The sequence below is a fragment of the Leuresthes tenuis genome, unplaced genomic scaffold, assembly GCF_036924035.1.
Source record: "Leuresthes tenuis unplaced genomic scaffold, fLeuTen1.0.hap1 SCAF_14, whole genome shotgun sequence".
NCBI lineage: Eukaryota > Metazoa > Chordata > Actinopteri > Atheriniformes > Atherinopsidae > Leuresthes > Leuresthes tenuis.
Genome location: NW_027325368.1, coordinates 17,112,128 through 17,123,234, shown reverse-complemented (window position 1 = coordinate 17,123,234; position 11,107 = coordinate 17,112,128). Strand labels below are relative to the sequence as shown.

The following is an 11,107-nucleotide window of genomic DNA, read 5'->3' as shown; positions in this document are numbered from 1 at the left end:
TAATACTACATTCCTGTTGTTTCCTCTGTGTCTTCATCAGGGCTTTAAGCTCATCCAATTTATTATTCACCAAAATAATCAAAGGAAGAAATGGTTTAAATATCTTCTTCAATCAGAGTCAGAATCAGGTTTATTGCCAAGTACGTTTGCACTTACAAGGAATTTGACTTGGTGTTGTTGGTGCAGACAATATAGATACATATACAGGATCTCAAAAAACAAGGAGCTGTAGTGCAAGCTGAATGCTATAAATGCTATAAGTGTGCAGATATACAACAGGATGAAGTGGTTCCAAATAAATAGAGACGTTAATGTAACGCAGAAGGTCTGAAGATGCTATGTAAATGTAGCTTGTAGGTCTGGAAGGGGATATGGAGAGAGTCAGTGTCATGGGGGGCTCCGGGCCTTGTTGATAAGGCTAGTAGTGGATGGGAAGAAACTGTTCTTGTGGCATGAAGTTTTGATCCTGATGGACCGCAGCCTCCTGCCAGAGGGGAGTGTCTCAAAGAGTTTGTGACTGGGATGGCAGGGATCAGTCACAATCTTCCTTGCATGCCTCAGAGTCCTGGAGGCGTACAGGTCCTGGAGAGATGGAAGATTGCAGCCAATCACCTTCTCTGCAGACCGAACGACACGCTGCAGTCTGCCCTTGTCCTTGGTGGTGGCAGCAGAGTACCAGATGGTGATGGAAGAGGTGAGGATGGACTCAATGATGGAGTAGAAGTGCGCCATTGTCCTTGGCAGGTTGAATTTCTTCAGCTGCTGCAGGAAGTACATCCTCTGCTGGGATGATGAAGGAGTTGATGTTCAGCTCCCACTTGACATCCTGGGAGATGATAGTTCCCAGTCAATTGTGGAGTCACAGAGGCTGATTCTTCCTGAAGTCCACAACTATCTCCACTGTCTTTAGAGTGTTGAGCTCCAGGTTGTTTTGGTTGCACCAGGTCGCCAGATGTCCTCCACTTTGCCCCTGCCCTACAACCCAGACATTGGTCTTTGGGAAGCTCAGTCAGCTATTACCTAGAGTAAACAACTTTCTCATTGCCATGGTTAGACATCATACCAGATATTAAGAAGTTCCAGAAATACGGCATTAAAATCACTTTAGAAAAATATATATATATATATATTTCATAGGTCATATACAAAAGCACATCAACCACAGAAGAGACTGGATCATCAACCATTGATTGCAAGATTTATGGAAACCATAAAATGATCCAACCTGTATGCATTATTTATATTCACAGTTTTGTCACCTAAACCCATTGGTTAAGTAAAATAAACCTTGTATTTATGTTCATCAGCTTGAATATAATATTTTTCATTTAATTTCTACTTTAAAATTAAATCAGGTTGGCTGAGTTGTAGAGAAGAAGGATCAGTGGCTCGGGCCTGTTAAAGCCCATCCTGTCTATGCTGAGTTGGAGTGGGATCTGTGGAGTTTTGAGGCCACTTCAGAGCCTTGGCTCATTATGTGTTCAACTTTATACTCCTGACTTCTGGCTGGACATGTTGTTCTGCTGGGTGAAGCTGTTGCCATCAACATGCCCTTCCTATTGAGGTGTGTGCTTGTTCTGTATCAATATTTTGCTGAGTAGGAAATGTGATGAAGCCCTAAGTACAAGAATGCTGGGACCAAAAGGTTTCCCAGCAGAACATTTGGTGAAGAGGTGATCAAATGACTTTAAGTAATTTTTCCGTCAATGGCTAAACCCCCTGTTTTGTTTTAACAGTCATAAAAGTCGTTTAACTTCAAGTGCAGTTTTGACATATATTTAAGGGACCTCTAGTACATGTCGACAAAAGTTACTAACTCATGCAAAAGGTTTTATTCACGTTCTAAAATTGTTTAATTGTGACTGTAAATGTGCGAATGCCACTAAAATGAAAAGCTATTCTGCCCACTGTTTGAAGCTCCACGGCTCAGCAGAATAGATTCTGATTTCAACAGGCTCTTGGGAAAGTCAACACAACACAATGCTGTTGTGAACAGAACAAGGACACACACAGGATGTACACAGTAAACATATCGATGCTGTAATGTGTTACATACACCGTGTAAAGAAAAACAAGTTTTCCTTATTGAATGTTTGAATACTGGGTGGCACTATGGATCTGTTCATCAGGTGGATGCCATGGTCCACAACTGTGGCTCTTCCTCTTCGTGTGTGATATCGTTTCCAAACACCACACTTTCTCACACATGTTCTTCCACTTTTGCAAGTCTACTGTTTAGATATTGGAGCATACTGGCGCATAAATACTATTGGGAACTGATGAGTGAGGGTATGCAGCTGAGACTGACTGACAACAGGTGAGTGTGGACCTGAGGAGCAAACAGGGAAACTGAGGACAACTACTGATGAGGATGTGAAACTGGAAACTAAACTGAGACCAAGACACAAGCACAGAGTACAGACAAAAGCAGGAATAACAACAAAGTCAAATCATGAGAGGAATGATCAACAAAGTGGCAAATCAATAGACTAACACAAACAGAAAATAAACCCTAATTTAAACCAATAACTCGAAACACTAAGAACACAAACAAAAACAGAATAAATCAAAAGACAAGAAAAGCAAAACAAAAGTCAGAAAATTCCCAAGCCAAGTTCCTGTAAGTCTTCTGAAAAAGACTGTGGCTAACATTGCTTCATGCTTCACTCTCCTGGCCAGTGAGTAAGGGCACAGAGCAGCTCCCGCTGGATGCTGAACAGTCAGCCTGTCCTCTCAGTGCAGTCCTCATTATGTAAGGACAAAGGGGGACAAAAAGCCTCACCAGTTTGGATGTCTCTGGTGCTTTAATGTGGAACGTAGCTGTCCGCAAGCAATGTTTGCACACTTTATTTGCCACAACGCGTCCACAGGGGTTCACATTATCCTTGAAACTTTCATGAAGACTTTGGCCAAACATTGTTGGAGTTTCACTTTTTTATTTCTTCAGCATGTGCTGAGAATAAGATGCATGGCGCTCAGATTACTTGCTGTTAAGGACAAACTCTGTCAATCTGCGGATCCACTTTATTATTTGAACAAATTAATTTATCCCTTTTCAATATGCTCTTTTTAATCAGCGGTAATTGAAAGAACTGCTCTCACAGATGATGCACTCTAACAAGCGGTTAAAGCAGCATCCTTGGGACTAATAAGCACTGACAAATGAGTGGGGTGAGAGTGTGCATTGGCCAATTAAGTGTGCAGAAGAGCTCATTATGAATAACACTAAAAGGAGATACAATGCCATTGTAGAGTGTACTGTGTTATAAGATCAAAGATATATAATAAAGGGAACACTGTATTATGAAATAAGTCCAACATTATAAAAAAAAATAGTTTGTTTGAGAAGCATGTGAACCTGAGTTATAGGAGAATTTAACTTATGAACTACATGTAGTTCAGTTTAAAAAAAAAAACATTATGCCACAGGGTGGGTACATCCCTGCCTTCCTTTGATCGGTCTACCCTCATCAAAGGTTACAGCTACAGTCCAGTTGTGATTACAGATGGGTGTAGCGATGTGTGATTCAGCAGGAAATGTGCAGAGTACCAGCAGATGCATGAGTCACCGACATCGCCACAAGTCTGTTTACGGACACTTTCTCTCCCTTCCCACATAGAAGTGGCCTGTGACCACCTAACCATGAAATAACCCAGTCATTGTTACATCTGGTCATGTAGCCTCTTGTTAGTGGCATATGTATTATGTTTGCCTCAAGTCTTCACAATACACAATATCCACTCATTTAGTAAACAGAGATAAACTGAAGCCTCCACAGAAATATAATCTAATAAGATAAAGAGGCCATATGTGTCTTGTGCTCTCAATATAGTAGCTGTTGGCCTGCTCATAAAAAGAAATGTCTCAGCCCCACAGTTAAACTGTGTGACGGATTGTTTGTCTGATGGACTGCAGACCTTGTCTGCAAAGCAGAGTGACCTCACACTCCACCCTCCAAGAACAGCAGTGCTCTCTGCTGGTGGATCATTAAAATGATGTTCAGACAAACAGTGAAAAAGCATTCAAAGAATCTTGTGTTGAAATTAAAATAGAGTCTTTAATTTATGGGACATTTAGCCCATTTGTCTAAATTAAAAAAAAAAAATAAGCAAATAGAAAAATAAATCACTTTTATAGAATCACTGCTTAAGTAAGCCTGATTCAAAGCAAAACTTCTCCATCCCAGTTTACCAAAACTGGTCATAATATGCAGCCTATTTTCCCTTTCAGTGTTCTAGGAAACCTAACAGCTGTATGGGACATGGTAATGTCAGCCCTGCCTCTGTCAATGCCTCTCACTGACACTCAATAGCTTTTTGTTTTTTCATTCTCCAGCACCTGTGCTTGGCTGTCAGACAGCTCATAGTGTGACTGTGCTGCCATCTCTGTGGAGGAACGACTCTGTGACAAAGGTTCCCCGACGCAGCTCAGGGGAGCCCAAATGTCGAGGCAGGTAGGCCTTAATTTCTATCAGGGGAAAAGGTTAGGCCTTATCACAAAACAGGTTATTCAATGGCATTTAACAATAACATCAGACCTTTTCCTTTTGTGTATTCATATAACGTGTATCCATTTGTCTCTCTGGCGACACAGCTCCATCTATTTATGGAACTGCAAGGACATTAGCTCAATGTCCATTTAGAAATGTCATGTAAGACATAAGGGCCTCACCGTATTCATCTGTAAATGTTAAGGTCAGGGAAAAGCTTCAAAGTCGTTCATAAAGTGGAGAAGTTAACCTTTTACTTGAATCATTCTGTGCAGCCAAACTGAATGCTGATGAGAAGTTGGAAAAAAACTTTCTTTTTGTGGTTCAAAGTTAAGATAAAAGCAACTGCATTGGCATTGGGACTCACCAAATCAACTTGTTTAAGTTACCGGCAGGCAAGAGAAACTAGCATTAAATGACACAATCTAGTTGCTGAACTGGCCTCTTGATTGCACAAATATGTAACATATGCAGGCCTAAAATCCGATCATTTTCAGCTACTTCCTCCCTCTTTCTCTTTTTCTCAGGAGAGAAATGGAAGAAAGCTATGAAACATTTGAGGAAGAGTTGTGGCCACCAAGGGCAGAACCTCTTCCACAGAAGCCTGTCCGACAGATCCGCAGATCAGGTGGTGACATACAAACACCAAATCTGCGACGCCTGTGCATATCTTCCTTAATGCTTTGTATATCTTTTAAAAGCATTATATTATGTCTCTGTAAATACTTGGGGGCAGCAGCGCAACGAGCAACTGAAAGATGACTCCCTGTGAAAGGGGACACTGTGATAATGAACCCTTGCCAGTATGGCTGGATCATTTCCCAATGCAGTAGAGTGCGCTACGATTAGAAACCCACAAAATATGAGGCAGAGCTCTTAAAGTCTAAGAGCTCTGCCTCATATGTGAGAAGAAACATGTGTGTCCTTTGTGTTTTCATTTGCCACCACTTTGGTCCAGTCTGAAACATTCCAGTAGAGTCCTGTGTTGCAGTCCCTGAGGATGAACAATAAACACGGTGTTGACTTTTCACCTGGTGACATCATAATGTAGACCATTATGGTTTTGACTGAAATGTCTCCACGTTGTTGGGAGGTGGGCAGAGGGTGTTGCCTCCCCTAGAATGGACCACGGTAACTTTTGTGACCCACAGACTTTTCATTTAGGGCCTCCAACAGGTCAATCATTTGATTTGCCAACAACTTTGGTTCATAGAAAGATAACCTGCCACCAGTGTCAGCTGCACACTGAAATGGTTTGATAAATGGATCGCACTTGCAAAGCACTTTCTCAACAGCCGACAAAATTTTTTTTTTTTTGTTTAAACGAGAGGTTTTATGTTTGGTGACAAGAAAACACTGCATTCAGGCATAAGAATCTTATTCCATCCGTGAAACAATGTGGTGGTAAGATCATGTTTTGAGCCTGATTTACTCTATTTGGGCCAGGAAAGATTGTTGTCATCGACAGAACTTTGACTTATGAATTATACTTGTGAACTCCAAATTCAGGTAAATGTCAGGTAATGATTGCATAAAAAACACCTTGGGAAAAAGTGCGAGTGAAGCCAGATAACAACTCTAAGCATACAAGTTGTTCTTGTTGTAAGAACATCTGAAAAACACAAAGTTAATATTTTGAAATGTAAAAGTTCTGACCTGAATCCAATAGCTGCTGTGATGAACAGCGGTCTGAAATGTTTAGTTGCAGATATTGCTTTAATAAGAGGTCACACCAGATTGATCAAGCAGTATAAGTCTAGAAGTCTTATTCATTAACTGGTTTCTCTTAATGTATTTGTAGCTCTTGTGTTTTTTAAAAGATATTTTATATCCAACATCTTCATTTCTTCCAGAAATGTACGCTTCAAGGACAACTAGAGAGGTTAGATGCAAAACAACCAAAATCAACAAAATTTCAAAACTGTCCAATCTTTAACATCTAAAACCTATTAAGCTACATCTTGTTCTCCTGCAGGAGGTGGCTCCAGGTCCACAGCAACCAAGATCAGAACCCAAGACTTCACCCAGAGAACCAAGCTTCACCAAAACAAGTGAGTCACAACCTCACCCCTTGTCAGGTTTTAACATTTAAGCACAATGCCAACAGGATTAACCTTTATTTCTGATCCCCTCCTCAGCATCCTTGCGCAAAGCCTTCTCCATCCAGAACCTGACTCAGATAGAAACCCCATGGGAGAACGTCACTCTCAACCGCTGTCTGTTCGTGGCCATTACCATTCTGGTGCTGACCTCAGGCTTTCAGAGACTAAATGGTAACTAACCTAGTACACAAATGTAAGATCCAAGGCATGACAAGTGGCATGAGTGGTCTGTTTGAAAGAATTATCTTAAAAAAATACACAGAAACGTTTCGTGGCCGTGAAGCAACAGATGAGGAGGAAGAAGCTGCACTAACAACGAGAAAGCCTGGAACTTTACGGCACCGAGGGCGTCCGCTGGAGGTAAAATGGGTTTAGTTGCAACTTATTGTAATGACTGATCAACTTCATGATGCAAAATTCTAATTTTCCAATTTTGAGTTGAATGGCTTGACAGTTTCCACTGCTGTTCTTGCCTTGGTAGCCAGAGACATCTCTCTGGGAAGTCATGTTATCGTGGCTGCCCGACCTTGATGATGATGAGGAGGAAGAGGATGATGATGATGAAGAGATCAAAAGAGGAAAATCAAAGAAAGGAGTAACGACACGAGCATTGAGAGGTGTCAGGAACAGGCCGCTGCAAGACAAAAAACTCTTAAAGCAAAGAGATGGGAAATTAAAGTACAAGAGAGCCAGAGAAGAGGAAATCAGAGGCAAGAAAAAAGGGGTGAAAAAGGAAAACCCTGAAGAGGAGGCAGATAAAGAGGATGAAGGAGAGGAAGAAGCAGTTCCTAAGAAAAACAAGAAGCCGGAAGAAAAGAAAGAAAGGAAAAAGACTAAAAAAGGTTGACAGTGGCTAATGTTAGAATTTTCTAATTAATTACTGAAATCTCAACCAAGTGTGCTTAGTTAAACCACAGAACAGGATCAGCAGCATTGTTACAACTTAGGTTTGCTCTCATGGACAGATGACAGATCCATGAAAATAAATGCATTGACTTCTTTGTTTTAGATTAGTTTGTCATGATTTGGGTGCTTATTTGCGTTTGAGGACATTTAATAAATGATGCACAGTCATGCAGTTAAACATTAACACGACGCAGCTGGAAGAGACTGAACTTTACAAACTTAAGACCAACAGCTGAGGTTTTCGACAAGCCACCTCTCAGATAGAAGGTTCATTTCTCAGTAAATTCAATCTTTTATCCTGATTATCAGCCTTGAGTTTAAATAGTCTAAATAGTTAAATAGTTCAGGAACTCAGTCAATGTTTTACATGTTTCAGTGAGATGCCTTTGAAGAAGAACAGACTAAGACTCAACTGTTTTTCATTTTCACTTCTGTATTTATTTTAAAAAAAACGCAACCTTAAAAGATTAACCAGCCATCAAAGCTCGACATCCAGGCAATACATATATATAAAAAAAAAATTCTATAACAGCCTGCCTGATTTACTTCGACCAAACAAATTTAATAAAAAAAAACAAAAAAAAACCTGCTGAATACTTTTCAGATATTCAAAGTGAGCTGGACACTGTGGACAGTCAGGGCAGACTGAACTGAACACTGATCACTGAAAGCAATTATTAACCAATGGTAGTAGATCAATTAGACATTGTGAGACCATCTGGGGGGGGCGGCCTCATCGGCATGGGAGGCATGGGCATCTGAGGGGGCATCTGGGGTGTACCTGGCGCTCCAGGTGGCAGAGGAGGGACAGACATCCCTCCTGGTGGAGGAGGAGGCAGACTGTCATTTGCTGAGCGAGGTCCTCCACTCATAAGAGGAGGGGGGTGCTTTACATTGGAGGGAGGCACCGGACCGGTCGACTGGGTAATAGCTTTCTCCATTTTGAAGTGGAATTGCAAAAAGAACTGAGCAGAGAAATAACATGAAAACATTAGAACAAATACTCCCCCTGGGGTTAAAATAACCTGTTTTTCGCTTTGTGGCGGCTAATACTTATGAGTCTGTCGGTACCTGTTTAGTTTCTTTGTTCCAGTGGGTCCAGAAGCGGTTTTCTGCTTTATCAATTTCCCTGCTGGGGACCTAAAAGGTCAAGCATCTCAATGTCATATTACAGTAGGACATAAGCATAACAACAGGGGCACAACAAAAGAGCAAGTCCCACTCACCTTGAAGGCAATGGTTTCATACGGTTCGGCAGCAAACAGCAGGTACTGCCAGCGGCGATCAGGGGGCTCGATACGCTGTTCATAAGCTGACATGAAACGATGCCTGGGTCCGATACCTTCAGCAATCTCTGGATAATCAATCTGATAAAAAGAGTCAAAAATAAATAAATAAACACACCATAGTTTACAGATGTCAATGGCTGAAAAAAATTATTAACTATTGTTGCAATGTAGAACACTACAGGAAGAAGCATAATGATGCTTTGTATCTGAACCAAACAACGGCCGCTTCTATCATTTGAATAATTAGAACAAATCTGTTGCATTTATTTAAACAAAGAAGTGACACAGACAGTCAAACCAAACATATGCTCAGCTTTTCACCTCCACCATAAAGAACAGGCAGTCCATGATCAAACACTGAGCACCAGCCCTATATCAGCAAGTGCTCTGAGAGACTGAACACAAAATTATGAAGCCGTCTCAGCTGTCAATGGAGGGGGAAAAGGTTTTTTTCTTTAACCAGAGGACATTCAGTTGGTTAAGAGTTCAAAAGATTTCTCATCAGGATTCTAACCTGGAAAAGTAAAGACTGCTGACCAGTCTCTGGATCCCTCTGTTTGGTAACTATGAAGAAGAAGAGAAACACATGGGCCATAAAACCATTAGAATAATCTACAGTAGTGCAGAAAATGTAATCATTTTAAAACAAATAGCTGCAGTGATATATTACAACAAAGCTGGCTTACCTTTGTATCCTGGTCTACCAATTTTGACAAACTTTTTGACCTCAACTTTCACTTTAGCTGGAGCTGGTTGAGCAGGAGCTTCTTTTGCCTCTTTGGCTGCTCTCCTTGCTCTGAAAACACAAAATAAGGTGGTCCTTTGCTTCAGTGCACCGATCTCAAATAACATAAATATTAGGGGTGCATAAATGAAAAAAAAAACAATTCTGCCAAAAAGAACCGCTGCATTAGAAGAAACTGAAATCAACACACAGTGAATCTAAAAAAACATGCTGATGGGAGGTGGACTTACAAGTTGGTTTGATGTTTCTTTCCTTGTGTGTGAGCCAAGTAGCTACCCTGTAATGCAGAAAGGGCAGCTTGTCAGTTTGCTCTTTTTAAACGAAATGCCCAAATAACAAGAAACACAGCACAATATTCAAACACACCACAATCCAAGAATGGTCTGTTATGTGAATCCTCACCTCATTGTTGTGAAGTGTCAGACAAAGTTTGCACTCATATGATCCTAAGTGATTCTTCATGAAATAGGGGTCTTTGTTGATGTCGATGGTCTCCAGGGCCAGCTGACGTAACCGTTCCCTTCTGTCACGGTTACTCTCAGAGGCAGATGCCACCCCACCGCTGCCCGTCTTCCCTCCAGCACGATGCTGGAAATCCATCTTTGCAGGATAATGGACTAATTCACGTGGTCAGACCAAAATTCAAGTATCCAGTCAAAACTGGACTCCAAATGGATTCCGCTTATCTATGAGGAAAAATGAATAAATAAATAAAAAATAAAAATCAGACAAACTGCTACAATGTTAGAAATAAAGGACAACATGCACTGCTGTTTGTGAACAACAACAAGTGTGAAGTTGCACAATCTGTGTGCAAAGTATTATATATTTTTTAAAAGCTCAAATAACAAATAACCTACAGTGACTAATGGGAACACGTTAACTTTCAATTATACGATCAAATATTCACGAGTCAGGGTTGCGATATATATGGTGCAAAAACAAAAGTCCTCAAACCCTTTAGATCTAATTTCCCCCCCTAAGGGAGCTGTACTTACACAAATCTACACACATCTACAATATTACACACATCTGAATAATAAAAGTAAAATTCTCCCAAATTATATTTCTGAATTAATCAATAAAGGTAACCTAATATAACACTGATGAATAAAAGCACATAATAAAAACAAACGAACCATTCAACATCCAGTTAGCTGTATGCTAGCATCAGACACCGCTTGCTACTGAATGCAGTGCTAAGCTAACGTTCTTAACAGCTAGAAATGGGGTTGTTTTTAGCAAATATCAACGATCAAACTACAAGTAAAATTAAACTTATTGTGTGTATCTAATTTGGGATTTGGGCTTGGTTAGCTAAACGATAACATGACAATATATTACTTTTAGTTTACTTTATCCACATACTCACCAAATCCACAACGACAGGATCACGCAAACGTTGATCTATACTGCGCATGTGCACTTACTGTTCCTTCTTCTTCTGATTTTAGCGGCTCAGTTGTGTCACCGCCACCTCCTGGACAGGAGCCGAGGTGTTACTTGCCATTTTCCCCTCCGTTTCTCTTTTGAATGTAATTATTTTTATATTTTATGCTTTCTTTTATATATATG

General features: G+C 40.5%; 2 protein-coding genes across 3 annotated transcripts; one reads left to right on the top strand and one right to left on the bottom strand.

Annotated features, from left to right (window-relative positions):
• The first annotated feature begins 952 nt into the window (after positions 1–952).
• On the top strand, positions 953–7,560 carry LOC140268201 (uncharacterized). The gene is made up of 8 exons (XM_072362973.1): positions 953–992; positions 4,337–4,454; positions 5,018–5,121; positions 6,344–6,372; positions 6,466–6,541; positions 6,629–6,763; positions 6,855–6,952; positions 7,074–7,560. The coding sequence occupies exons 1-8, from the start codon at positions 953–955 to the stop codon at positions 7,437–7,439; spliced, it is 966 nt and encodes a 321-aa protein (XP_072219074.1). The 3' UTR covers positions 7,440–7,560.
• Positions 7,561–7,931: 371 nt separating this feature from the next.
• sf3a2 (splicing factor 3a, subunit 2) lies at positions 7,932–10,985 on the bottom strand. 2 transcript variants are annotated; one of them, XM_072364176.1, is made up of 8 exons: positions 10,901–10,985; positions 9,935–10,218; positions 9,763–9,809; positions 9,474–9,583; positions 9,302–9,351; positions 8,725–8,865; positions 8,570–8,638; positions 7,932–8,463 (listed from the first exon to the last, which is right to left on the bottom strand). In XM_072364176.1, exons 2-8 carry the CDS (start codon positions 10,130–10,132, stop codon positions 8,194–8,196), a joined length of 885 nt encoding a protein of 294 aa, XP_072220277.1. In that variant the 5' UTR covers positions 10,133–10,218; positions 10,901–10,985; the 3' UTR covers positions 7,932–8,193. The 2 variants fall into 2 exon arrangements, with proteins under 2 accessions (XP_072220277.1, XP_072220278.1); XM_072364177.1 differs by having other exon boundaries at positions 10,905–10,936.
• Between the last annotated feature and the right edge of the window lie 122 nt (positions 10,986–11,107).

Bases quoted from the DNA above. Each gene is read 5' to 3' on its own strand.
- LOC140268201 (XM_072362973.1), top strand. From the start codon at position 953: ATGTCCTCCACTTTGCCCCTGCCCTACAACCCAGACATTG. The intron at 993-4,336 runs GTCTTTGGGAAG...TTCATTCTCCAG, and splicing joins GCCCTACAACCCAGACATTG to CACCTGTGCTTGGCTGTCAG. The intron at 5,122-6,343 runs GTGACATACAAA...CATTTCTTCCAG, and splicing joins ACAGATCCGCAGATCAGGTG to AAATGTACGCTTCAAGGACA.
- sf3a2 (XM_072364176.1), bottom strand. From the start codon at position 10,132: ATGGATTTCCAGCATCGTGCTGGAGGGAAGACGGGCAGCGGTGGGGTG. The intron at 9,352-9,473 runs GTAAGCCAGCTT...TCTTCTTCATAG, and splicing joins TGGTAGACCAGGATACAAAG to TTACCAAACAGAGGGATCCA. The intron at 8,639-8,724 runs GTGAGTGGGACT...TTGACCTTTTAG, and splicing joins ATGAAACCATTGCCTTCAAG to GTCCCCAGCAGGGAAATTGA.